Raw genomic sequence first — 12,161 nt, forward strand, 5'->3', positions numbered from 1 at the left:
TTAAAGTTTTCAATTGGGGAAAGGCCAATTCTACTAAACTGAGAAGTGATTTAGCAGAAGTTAACTGGAAACAGCTACTTAAAGGTAAATCAGTGTCAGAGCAATGGGAGACATTCAAAGGGGTGATTCAAGGGGTTCGGGGTAAACATGTTCCAACAAAGTAAAAGGGAGGGGCTGCCAAATCTAGAGCCCCCTGGATGTCAAGAAGCATTCAGGGTAAGATAAGGCAGAAAAAGAAAGCCTATGATAGACACCGGGAACTCAATACCACGGAAAGCTTAGAGGAGTATACAAAGTGCAGGGGTGAAGTTAAAAAGGAAATTAGGAAAGCAAAGAGAGGGCATGAAAAAATATTAGCAGGTAAAATCAAAGAAAACCCAAAGATGTCTTATAAATACATTAAGAGCAAGAGGATAACTAAGGAAAGAGTAGGGCCTATTAGAGACTAAAAAGGTAAACTATGTGTGGAGGTAGAAGATATGGGTATGGTTCTTAATGAATACTTTGCGTCTATCTTCACAAAAGAGAGGGATGATGCAGGGATTGAAGTTAAGGAGGAGGAGTGTGAAATATTGGATGGGATAAACATAGTGAGAGAGGAAGTATGAAGGGGATTAGCATCTTTGAAAGTGGATAAATCGCCAGGGCCGGATGAAATGTATCGCAGGCTGTTAAAAGAAGCCAGAGAGGCTTTAACAATCATTTTCCAAACTTCACTGGATACAGGCATAGTACCGGAGGATTGGAGGACTGCTAACGTTGTATCGTTGTTTAAAAAGGGAGCGAAGGATAGACCGAGTAATTACAGGCCAGTCAGCCTAACCTCGGTGGTGGGAAAATTATTGGAATCAATTCTGAGGGACAGGGTAAACTGTCATTTAGAAAGGCACGGACTGATCAAGGACAGTCAGCATGGATTTGTTAAGGGGAGGTCATGTCTGACTAACTTCATTGAATTTTTTGAGAAGGTGACAAGGAGGATTGATGAGGGTAGCGTAATTGATGTAGTCTACGTGGATTTTAGCAATGCTTTTGACAAGGCCCCACATGGAAGATTGGTCACAAAAGTAAAGGCCCGTGGGTTCCAAGAGAATGTGGAAAGTTGGATCCAAAATTGGCTCAGTGGCAGGAAGTAAAGGGTAATGGTCGATGGGTTTTTGAAGAGGTGACTAAAGTAGTGGACAGGGGAATGTCAATGGATGTTATTTATATGGACTTCCAGAAGGCATTTGATAAGGTCCCACATAAGAGACTGTTAACTAAGATAGAAGCCCATGGAATCGAGGGAGAAGTACGGACTTTGTTAGGAAGTTGGCTGAATGAAAGGCGACAGAGAGTAGGGATAAAGGGAAGGTACTCACATTGGCAGGATGTGACTAGTGGAGTCCCGCAGGGATCTGTCTTGGGGCCTCAATTATTCACAATATTTATTAACGACTTAGATGAAGGCATAGAAGTCTCATATCTAAGTTTGCCGATGACACAAAGATTGGTGGCATTGTAAGCAGTGTAGATGAAAACATAAAATTACAAAGCGATATTGATAGATTAGGTGAATGGGCAAAACTGTGGCAAATGGAATTCAATGCAGACAAATGTGAGGTCATCCACTTCGGATCAAAAAGGATAGAACAGGGTACTTTCTAAATGGTAAAAAGTTAAAAACAGTGGATGTCCAAAGGGACTTAGGGGTTCAGGTACATAGATCATTGAAGTGTCATGAACAGGTGCAGAAAATAATCAAGAAGGCAAATGGAATGCTGGCCTTTATATCTAGAGGACTAGAGTACAAGGGGGCAGAAGTTATGCTGCAGCTATACAAAACCCTGGTTAGACCGCATCTGGAATACTGTGAGCAGTTCTGGGCACCGCACCTTCGGAAGGACATATTGGCCTTGGAGGGAGTGCAGCGTAGGTTTACTAGAATGATACCCGGACTTCAAGAGTTAAGTTACGAGGAGAGATTACACAAATTGGGGTTGTATTCTCTGGAGTTTCGAAGGTTAAGGGGTGATCTGATCGAAGTTTATAAGATATTAAGGGGAACAGATAGGGTGGATAGAGAGAAACTATTTCCACTGGTTGGGGATTTTAGGAGTAGGGGGCACAGTCTAAAAATTAGAGCCAGACCTTTCAGGAGCGAGATTAGAAAACATTTCTACACACAAAGGGTGGTAGAAGTTTGGAACTCTCTTCCGCAAATGGCAATTGATACTAGCTCAATTGCTAAATTTAAATGTGAGATAGATAGCTTTTTGGCAACCAAAGGTATTAAGGGATATGGGCCAAAGGCAGGTATATGGAGTTAGATCACAGATCAGCCATGATCTTATCAAATGGCGGAGCAGGCACGAGGGGCTGAATGGCCTACTCCTGTTCCTATGTTCCTATATAAACGCAAGTTGTTGTTATTAACATAGCTGGTGGCGGTTGACATGTATGTAAGATTATACCATTACCTGTTGAATCTGTATCAAATAAGTAGTTTGTGTAATTCACCTTTTGTATTAATCAAATGTATATCTGATGATTGTTAACCAATGTATTGCTGCAATCACACATGTACCTGGACTCATTGTACCACATGTATTTGTGATATGTACCTTTTGCAACCCTTATATGAGCACATTTCTCTCTTTGGTACTTATTAAGCAAATATATAGTAATCAACCACAACTTAAAATCTATCAAACTTTACAAAAACCCTTAAAAATCCCTTAATAAAATTAATGAAATTATGAAATTGCCAGCACAGCACACAAGCCGTAACCATAGCTACATTGACATGTCCACGAGATAAGAACCTAACTGTCCAAATGAGACAATGGAGTTGTGGAGTTACCAGCCTAGAACCCAGACAGGAGCATAAGATTATAGACCTAGAAATTCCTAAAAGTGGCCTTGAGAGAAACACAACAGGATAAGATGAGGGGGCAGTCCCGTGGGAATGGTAGCAACTGGTAATTGGTCAGAGGGGTATGACATTGGAGGGGCTACTCCATCACCCCCTGCCCATCAAAGAAAGTGATAAGGAGTAGGCCGACTCTTCCTCCTTTGTCTGAAAGATACTCAACACCCAATTGGCCACTTCGCCTTTTGGCAAGATCTCCATGGGTCAAACACCTGTGTCAATAATAGCTCCTGACACCACCCTCAAAAGTAGCATAAATGAGAGACCCTGTGCGAGAGTCAGGTTGTAGGGAATACGGACGAGAGTCAGGTTGTGGAGAACATTGACAGGAGTAGGGGTTGACCCTGGAGCGAAACCAGGCATCCCTGAGGAGAGGAGGATCCGGATCCAAAAAGGTCAGAGGCCTATGAGTCAGAGACCTACAAAGGAAACCTTGTCCCGATTAAGGGACAGGAAGAGAGGAAACCCCAGGCGGGGTAAGGCCAAAAGGCTACAACAGTATCGACGGAAGAGACCCCAGGTGGACTGACTGTCAAGACTCCTGTATGAAGTGGGCACGAATTCTACCCGGCACGGGTGATATAACTTTTGTTCTGCAACGTTGACTACTGCTTAAGCGTGCATAGTGCTGAACCTTGTTTACATGGGGGAAAATTCAGAGTTAAGTAAAAGTCCTGTCACACATCAGTTTTGCGGGCTGCTCACCATGCTCAATCACTTCTTCCTTCTTCTCTGCCAAGGTTTCAGGACTCCCTCCTGCTGTACTCTCAGGATAGTTTACCCTCTCAGGATAGTTTTGCACTTTGTCACGGCTATAGACCAGAAACCCCGCTCCCTCCATGATGTGCCCGAGCATCAGAAGCTCTGCGTGAGCATGAATAATGTATATTCCACCAGACTCTGGATGGAGACAAGAGCTTCTTCGTAGCCGCGTTCCACCTCTGTTTGGGGTCATTAATCGGGGCTGCTCTGGGTATCGTTTGTACCCTTGCAGCCAACATCCGAGTCTGCCTGCTTCTTCAAATCACGCTGGACTGGTGAAAAAAGGTATTGTTGCTCAGCCAAGGTATTGTGCATTAACTTGCTTTATTCTGTTCCTGTGATCTAATACCACCTCACTTTAATGCAACGTGTCTTTTCTATACGCTATGAGTTTATGCTAGGGGCCATGATGACCAATTGTACAGCAATAAGGTTCTACAGTTTTGGCAAGTTTACATCCTGGTGAAAGTGCTGCACCCTTTTCTACTGATGCATCGTTTCCATGGGAAAAGGGATGAAAGTGTTACCCCTGGAAAATAAGGCTCCTGTCACTTGTTTTATGCATTGGTGGACCGAAGACTGACTGATGCAGCAAATGTCACCACTGGAAGGACCTGGTTGCATAATAACTTAACGCTGTTATAACCATCGCAGCCAAGGGCAGGACTATTTCTGTGGTAGATCGTGTCTGGAGGTCAGATTTAAGCTGACATAACTGTGACAGCTACCCTCGTGAAGCATAGACACAGAAAGAAGATGTCAAACAAGTGTGCCTAGACCTGAGGTTGAGTGGGTGTCAGGTGCCTGAGATGTAACCTTACATGTCTTTATTCCCTTTACATGAAGTCCTCTTCTTCCTCCAAATCTATTACTGCCACTGCATAATATGGCTGCTGCTAATCAAGCAGTTGCAGTTGGGCAACAGTAATGTGGGAAAAGGTGTTTATAAAAGGAGTTTTGCAATGCCAAAATGCAACAGCGAACATTATCAGCAAGTTTTGCACAGAAGATACTGCAGGCTGATCTGTATCTTAACTCCATCTACCCGCCTTGGTTCCGTAACCCTTAATACCCTTGTCTAACAAAAATCGATCAATCTCAGTTTTGAAATTTTCAATTGACCTAGCCTCAACTGCCTTTATGGGAGAGAGTTCCAGATTTCCACTGTCTTTCGTGTGAAGAAGTGCTTTCTGACATCACCCTGAACAGCCTAGCTCTCATTTTAAGGTTACGCCCCCTTGTTCTGCGCTCTCACACCAGAAGAAATATTTTCTCTCTATCTACCCTAACAAATCCTTTAATCACCTTAAACACCTCCATTAGATCACCCCTTAATCTTCAATAGAATACAAGCCTGGTCTATGCAACCTGTCCTCATAATTTAACCCTTTTAGCCCCAGTATCATTCTGGTGAACCTGTGCTGCACCCCCAAGGCCAATATATCCTTCCAGAACGGAACACAATACTCCAGATGGGAGTCCTAACCTGTACAGCTGTAACATAACTTCTAACCCTTTGTATTCCAGCCCTCTTGAGATAAAGGCCAACATTCCATTAGCCTTTTTAATTATTTTTTGTACCTGTCCATTAGCTTTTAGTGATTTCTGTACTTAGACCCCTAAATCCCTCTGCTCATCCACAATTCCTAGCTTCTCGCCATTTAGAAAATACACTGATCTATCTTTCTTAGCTCCAAACCTCACACTTTCCCACATGAAACTCCATCTGCCACAGTTTTTCCCACTCACCTAATCTATCAATGTCCTTTTGCAATTTTCTGTTCTCATCTACACTATTTACTGTGCCACCTAACTTAGGCATGTCAGCAAACTTAGATACACACCTCTCTAATCCTTCATCCAAGTCATTTATAAATATAGTGAAAAGCTGAGGCCCAGATCCCTGGGGGACACCACTAATCGCATCCTGCCAATGTGTGTACATACCCATTATCCCTACTCTGTCTCCTACCTCTTAACCAATTCCCAATCCAAGCCAATAGGTTGCCTCCAATTCTATGCGCTCTCATTTTTGTTAACAGTTTCTTATGTGGAACCTCGTCGACTGTCTCCTGGAAGTCCGTATAAATAACATCAAATAGCATAGAATATAAAAGCTGGAATGTTATGCTGGAACTGTATAAAACACTAGTTAGGCCACAGCTTGAGTACTGCGCAGAGTTCTGGTCACCCACATTACAGGAAGGATGTATTTGCACTGGAGAGGGTACAGAGGAGATTTACGAGGATGTTGCCAGGACTGGAGAATTTTAGCTATGATGACAGATTGGATAGGCTGGGATTGTTTTCCTTGGAACAGAGGAGGCTGAGGGGTGATTTGATTGAGGTGTACAAAATTATGAGGGGCCTAGATAGAGTGAATAGGAAGGACCTATTTCCCTTAGTGGAGGGGTCAATAAACCAGGGGACATAGATTTAAAGTGATTGGTAGAAGGATTAGAGCGGAAATTAGGAAAATGTTTTCACCCAGAGGGTGGTGGGGGTCTGGAACTCACTGCCTGAGAGGGTGGTAGAGGCAGAAACCCTCAACTCATTAAAAAAATACCTGGATGTGCACCTGAAGAGCCGTGACCTGCAGGGCTACGGACCAAATGTGGGATTAGGCTGGGTGGCACGTTTCGCAGCCGGCACAGACAGGATGGGCCAAATGCCCTCCTTCTGTGCCGTACATTTTCTGATTCTACATCCATAGATGCTCCCTTATCTACCATGTTTGTTACCTCCTCAAAATTTCAACTAGGTTTGTTAGACATGACTTACCTGTTACATATCCATGTTGGCTCTTTGATCAGCTCATATTTGTCCAAATGCTGAGTTCACTCTTTCCCTGATAACAGATTCTAGTAACTTCCCCAAAACTGACGTTAGACTAATAGGCCTATTATTTCCTAGTTTATCTCTCCTACCCTTCTTAAATAATTGGCAGTTTTCCAATCCAAGGGGACAATTCCTGATTCAAGAGAATTTTGAAAGACTTCAAGAGACTTGAAAGTTTCAATAACTTTAGATCATAACCACTGCTCCCATTTTTTCAGCAAGTGCTGTTAATGGTTCTGCTGTTGCCATTTACAGCTTCTCTAGCCCCATCTTTTGTTTCTTTACTTGTCCCATTACCACTCTCCTTGCCTTGTACCATCATCCCTTTTGTCATTTAATCACTCCTGCCCTCCACCCTATCAGAGACCTTCCCTTTTGTTCTTTCCTCCCCCCGCTTTCCCTAGCTCTGTACTTGCTTAAAAACTGTTCAATCTTCAACTTCTTCCAGTTCTGATGAAGGGTTATCGAACTGAAACGTTAACTCTGTTTCTTCACAGATGCTGCCCGACTTGCTCAGTTTTTCCAGCATTTTCTGTTTTTATTTCAGATTCCAGCATCCACAGGATTTTGCTTTTGAGTTTTGAAAGATCATGACTATTGCATCAACAATGTCCTCACCTACTTTTTTTTAAAAACACCCTGGGGTGGAAGCCATTGGGTCCTGGAGATCTGTCTATCTTTAATCTCATTAGTTTCTCCATCACCATTTTTAAAAACTTATATTGAATCTAGTTAGTTCCTCCCCTTGACTTATTTCTATTTTTCCTTGTATCTCTGGTATTTTATTCACATCTTCTACTGTGAAGACCGATACAAAGTAGCTATCTAGTAAGTCTGCCATTTCCTGATTTCCACTTACAATATCACTTGCGTCTGTCATTAAGGGGACCACATTACTCTTAACCACCCTCTTTCTCTTAATATATTTGTAAAAACCTTTAGTGTTGTCCTTCATATCCCTCGCAAGCATTTTCTCGTATTCCCTTTTTGCAGCTCTTACCACTTTCTTTGTATCCCTTTGCTGTTCTTTCTATCTCTCTCAGTCCGTGGGATCTCTACTGTTCTTTGCCTTTGTATGACTCTTTCTTTTAGCTTTATACTATCTCTCGCTTCCCTTGTTGACCAAGGTTGTTTAATTACACACATAGAGCTCTTGCCCTTTAGGGGTACGAGCAGGTCTTATATTCGACCAAATACTTTTTTGAACACCTCCCACTGTTCATCCGTAGTTTTATTCGTTAATAGTTCTGCCCAGTCTATTGTGGTCAATTCCTGCCTCATCCCTTCAAAGTCAGCCTTACCTAAATTTAAAATCTTGGTTTGTGACTCACCCTTTTCCATCTCAAACCTAATACTGAATTCTATCATAGTATGGGCACTGTTAGCTCTGTGTTCCCTTACCATTAGATTTCATAATGAGCCTGAATTAGTCAATAATCTAAGATGCCCTGTTCTCTTGAGAATATATTGTCCCGAATACACTCAAGAAATTCATTGCCTTTGGGACTCGAGCTGTTCTGCTTTCCCCAGTCTGTGAAAATTGAAGTCTCCCATTATGAACTACTCTGCTTTTGCAACAAGCTTCTCTGATAACCACGTTGATGCATCCCGCTACTTTATTGCTGCTATCTGGAGGTCTATAAACAACTCCCATCAAAGTCTTGCATCCTTTTCTATTCCTCACTTCTACCCATAGTGTTTCTACTACCTGCTCACCCTTACTGATATCCCTTCTTTCTAATGCTGTAATGGTGTCCCTTATCAATATTGCTACTCCTCCTCCTTTTCCAATTTCCCTGTCCTTTCTAAAGACCTTAAAATCTGGAATATTTATCTCCCAGTCATGCCCAGCTTGTAGCCAGGTCTCAGTGATGGCCATTACGTGCATTAGTGTATAGAACTTTTAAGTGGGCAACAGACCCTGTCCTGCCCTTATGGAGTTTTTAAACACACATTTTAACATCACACGCCTTGTTTTTTTTTAATCACTTCTGTGGTATTTTTATCAATTATTTTGTTATTACCCATATTTGTTTGAGCCTGAAGTATTTATATTACCTTTAACACTATTGATGACCTGGACTTCTTTCTCATCCCTTATTTTTAATCTTTTGGCTAATTTTATTTTTATTTCTGCCCGAGCCACTTTATTGATTTAAAGTCCTGTCTACAGCCCTATTTATCCTTTCAGCTAGGATCTTGGTCCCAACCCAGTTCAGGTGGAGCCCGTCTCAGCACTGGTGCCAGTGTCCCATGAAATGGGACCCCTCGTTCCACACCAATCCAATAGCCACGTCTTAACTTTCCCAATTTGTTTGTCCCTATGCCAATTTGCACATGGCTCGGGTAGAGATTATTACCCTCGAGGTCCTGGCTTTTCATTTAGCTCCTATCTCCTGATAGCCTCAGCACGACCTCCTCCCTGTTCTTTCCTATGTCGTTCATCTCGACAAGGACCACGACAACTGGATCTTCCCCTTCCTTTCCAAATTTCTTTCCAGCCGCAACGGGATATCCCTTATCCTTGCACCCAGTAGGCAACTCACCCTTCGGGACTCTCGATCGTGGCTGTAGAGGATGCTATCTATCCCCCTAATTATTGAATCCTGTTTAACTACCACGTTTCTATTCTGCTGCTCTCCCTTTGAACAACCCTCTGCTCCATGATGCCTAGGTCAGCATTGTAGCTGTCCTCCCCGCAGTCTTTCTCCTTATCCTCACAGGTAGCAAGTACATTGTAACTGTTGGACAGGACCAGTGTCTGTGGGACTTCCCTCTCTATCTCCCCTAGGTTCCCTCTACCCTGTTGACTGACAGTCACATCCTCACTTTCCTGGACCTGTGCTTTCCTCTAATTTCAGCATGTGATCAATTTAAATACAACTGCCTAAAATTAAGAGTTGAAATGAGGCTCACATATCCGCTGTATGAGGCCTCCAAAAAGTTAGAAAAAAATGTCTTACAAATCTGGTGGTCAGACCTACTCGCCTGATTCAGTGAGCTGCATTCCCAGAATACAGAGGTGTGCTCTGTGAATGACAAAGTTGTTAAACATAGCTGGAAGATGGAAATAAAATTCGAGAGTTAGTCCAGTATAGAGCTTTGATCAACACCAAAGACATTGTGATGGTGGTACAATTCCAGCAAATGGTGTTTGTGGTGACTCAGTTTGATTGGCTATGCTGTCAAAATACACTGTTAGGAACATAGGAACAGGAGTAGGCCATTCAGCCCCTCGTGCCTGCTCCACCATGATAAGATCATGGCTGATCTGTGATCTAACTCCATATACCTGCCTTTGGCCCATATCCCTTATTAGTCAATTGTGACAACCCAAACACCAACCCCAGCTAACGCAGAACCAACTGGGGATTAAACTTGGAACCTTCCTGGTCTGTACGGCTGAGCTACTCAGGAATGACTTTGCTGTGCAATGTTTCTCTTTCCACTTATAATTAATTTAATTGTATGGAAACATCCATGAAACATAACAATAAGTGTAAATAATTTGCATTAAGACTCAATTAAGTGTAAATAATTTGCATTTATAAATTACGTCAAACATAAGATATACATCTTTGAGAGATGTTTGTTACATTGTGAGAAAGCACATAGCTGCACTGTTTTATTGTACATCATTACTTATTCAAAAAAGTAGTAATATATTTGGTTCATATATGGTCTCAAAAATCAGTTCACGTGTTAAAGTAATCATTCAAAGTGCTTTGCACATAAATTACCTGTTGAAGCGAGGGTCTGCATAGGCATCAGGAATATTAAGAACTTCTCCTGTTCGTGCTACCTGCCCAGCTATTCCTTTTTCAATAGAAAACCTAAGCAGCAGAAAAGAGTTAGTTGGTTTGGCACTTTTCTTCTGTGTTTAGAAGACAATAAACCAACAAAGCAGCGAATCAGCGGATATCAATTGTTCTAATAACTCTGATGGATTTTGAGCAATAGGAAGTATTTTAGTTCAGTGTACCAAGCTACATTCCAAAGGATAAGAACATTCATGGCCTGCCTCACAAACCAGTATCAGGATATCCTGGAAACTTTGACGCCAGTTCCTGACAACTCTTGGATATCGCTAAACAGAAAGAGAGACATCTTGTCCAATGTTCTTTAGTTGTTAAAACACACACCATGTAATTATTCTGTGTGATGCTGATATACAAATATTTAACATGTTGACATAAAATTCCTTTCACTGCTATCTTAATGGTTGTGTTAATCATTTTAAATAAATGCGTGAACTCCTCTTTGAATAGAAGATAAAGGAATTTTAGACACACACATTAAGCATTTATATGCTAACATCACACAGCATAATTGCAAAGCAAAGTCCTCATTATTATAGAACTTTCAATTAGATAACAGAGATTCTCTCAATGTACAAAAAAGATACGGATTAGTTCAAAGCATAAAATTAAGTTATTCTTCACTATTACATTTAACTTTTCCCTCCCTATTTTTGTAATTATTTTTTCGATGCAGAGTCTAGGTTGCGTTCAGTGCAGCTACTTGGTACCTAATCTCTTTGGTTTTCTTGAAGACTGGTTTTCCTTCCTTCTCTTCACCGATGTCAAACAAGTCTGAATACAACTCCTTGTTGTTGTGGTCAACCTGAAAGAGCGCACAACGATCTGCATTCACCAAGCTTTTTGCATTTATCTGGGAAAATAATTTAAAAGATGATCAACAGCAGATGAAAACATGGTTTCAGAATACAAAGATTCAATAACTGTTTTGAAGTTGAGAATGGCTGAGATGGTAGTCAAATGACAATAGGCCCCAAGCAATATAGTGAGGAACAAATCGCAGGGATAATTAGGGCTTCTGGGATTTCGCAGCAAAGAACAGTAGAACCCTGTATCAAGTGTTTGCAAAATGAAGCACAATATTTAAAAATGTATCTACATTTCATATTTTATTTTAAATAACAATCAGGCCATTACCATGATATTTCTCATCATCAATCCGATAGGCAACGTAATCTGGTAGCATTGATTTTTCATATAGTTCTCCATCAGTGGGGTGTCAACGGTGAGATTCTGTTGGCTGTAACTACGTTTTTTATAAACTGCCCCAGGTCCCACAGAAAGAAATTAATAAAATGCAGTAACATGTATCAACATCAGAAATTAATAAACTGAAGTAACATATGAGCAACCCATAATAATATTAAAAATATTGTGTTTGCGTACACTTCCCATCAACTTTTCCCATTATAAATTCCTGGAAAGTGCCGATGTAAACTTGTCATGCTGCAATTACACCCTCCACCCAGTGGAGATGCTACAGCTGAAGGAATTTACAGCTTATCCAAGACTGGAGGTCGGACAAGCAGTCTGATAGCGTAAAGGCAATGGGGGAGTTGAGAGGGGTGATGGAGAGGTAGAGTTGGGTGTCATCAGTGTACATGTGGAAGCTGACCCCATGTCTGCAGATGATGTTGCCAAGGAGCAGCACATAAAAGATGAAAAGGAGGGGGCCAAGGATGGATCCTTGAGGGAATCCCAAGGTGACAGTGCGAGGGTGGGAAGATAAACCTCAGCAACATGCATGCATCAATACCAGAAATTAATAAACTTTAATATGTCTGTATCAAAAATAAACTGTAGTAACGTGTGCATCAATACTAAAAAGTAAT

General features: G+C 41.5%; 1 protein-coding gene across 1 annotated transcript in view; it reads right to left on the reverse strand.

Annotated features, from left to right (window-relative positions):
- The window catches only part of pde10a (phosphodiesterase 10A), a 368,098-nt gene that overhangs the window by 61,617 nt on the left and 294,320 nt on the right, over positions 1 to 12,161 (reverse strand). Inside the window, exons 11-12 of the mRNA XM_067989084.1 lie at positions 11,040 to 11,182; positions 10,252 to 10,344 (exon numbers count right to left, since the gene is read on the reverse strand). Coding sequence (XP_067845185.1) covers positions 10,252 to 10,344; positions 11,040 to 11,182 — 236 coding nt within the window. The remainder of the gene's footprint in view (positions 1 to 10,251; positions 10,345 to 11,039; positions 11,183 to 12,161) is intronic.

The sequence above is a fragment of the Heptranchias perlo genome, chromosome 8, assembly GCF_035084215.1.
Source record: "Heptranchias perlo isolate sHepPer1 chromosome 8, sHepPer1.hap1, whole genome shotgun sequence".
Classification (NCBI taxonomy): domain Eukaryota; kingdom Metazoa; phylum Chordata; class Chondrichthyes; order Hexanchiformes; family Hexanchidae; genus Heptranchias; species Heptranchias perlo.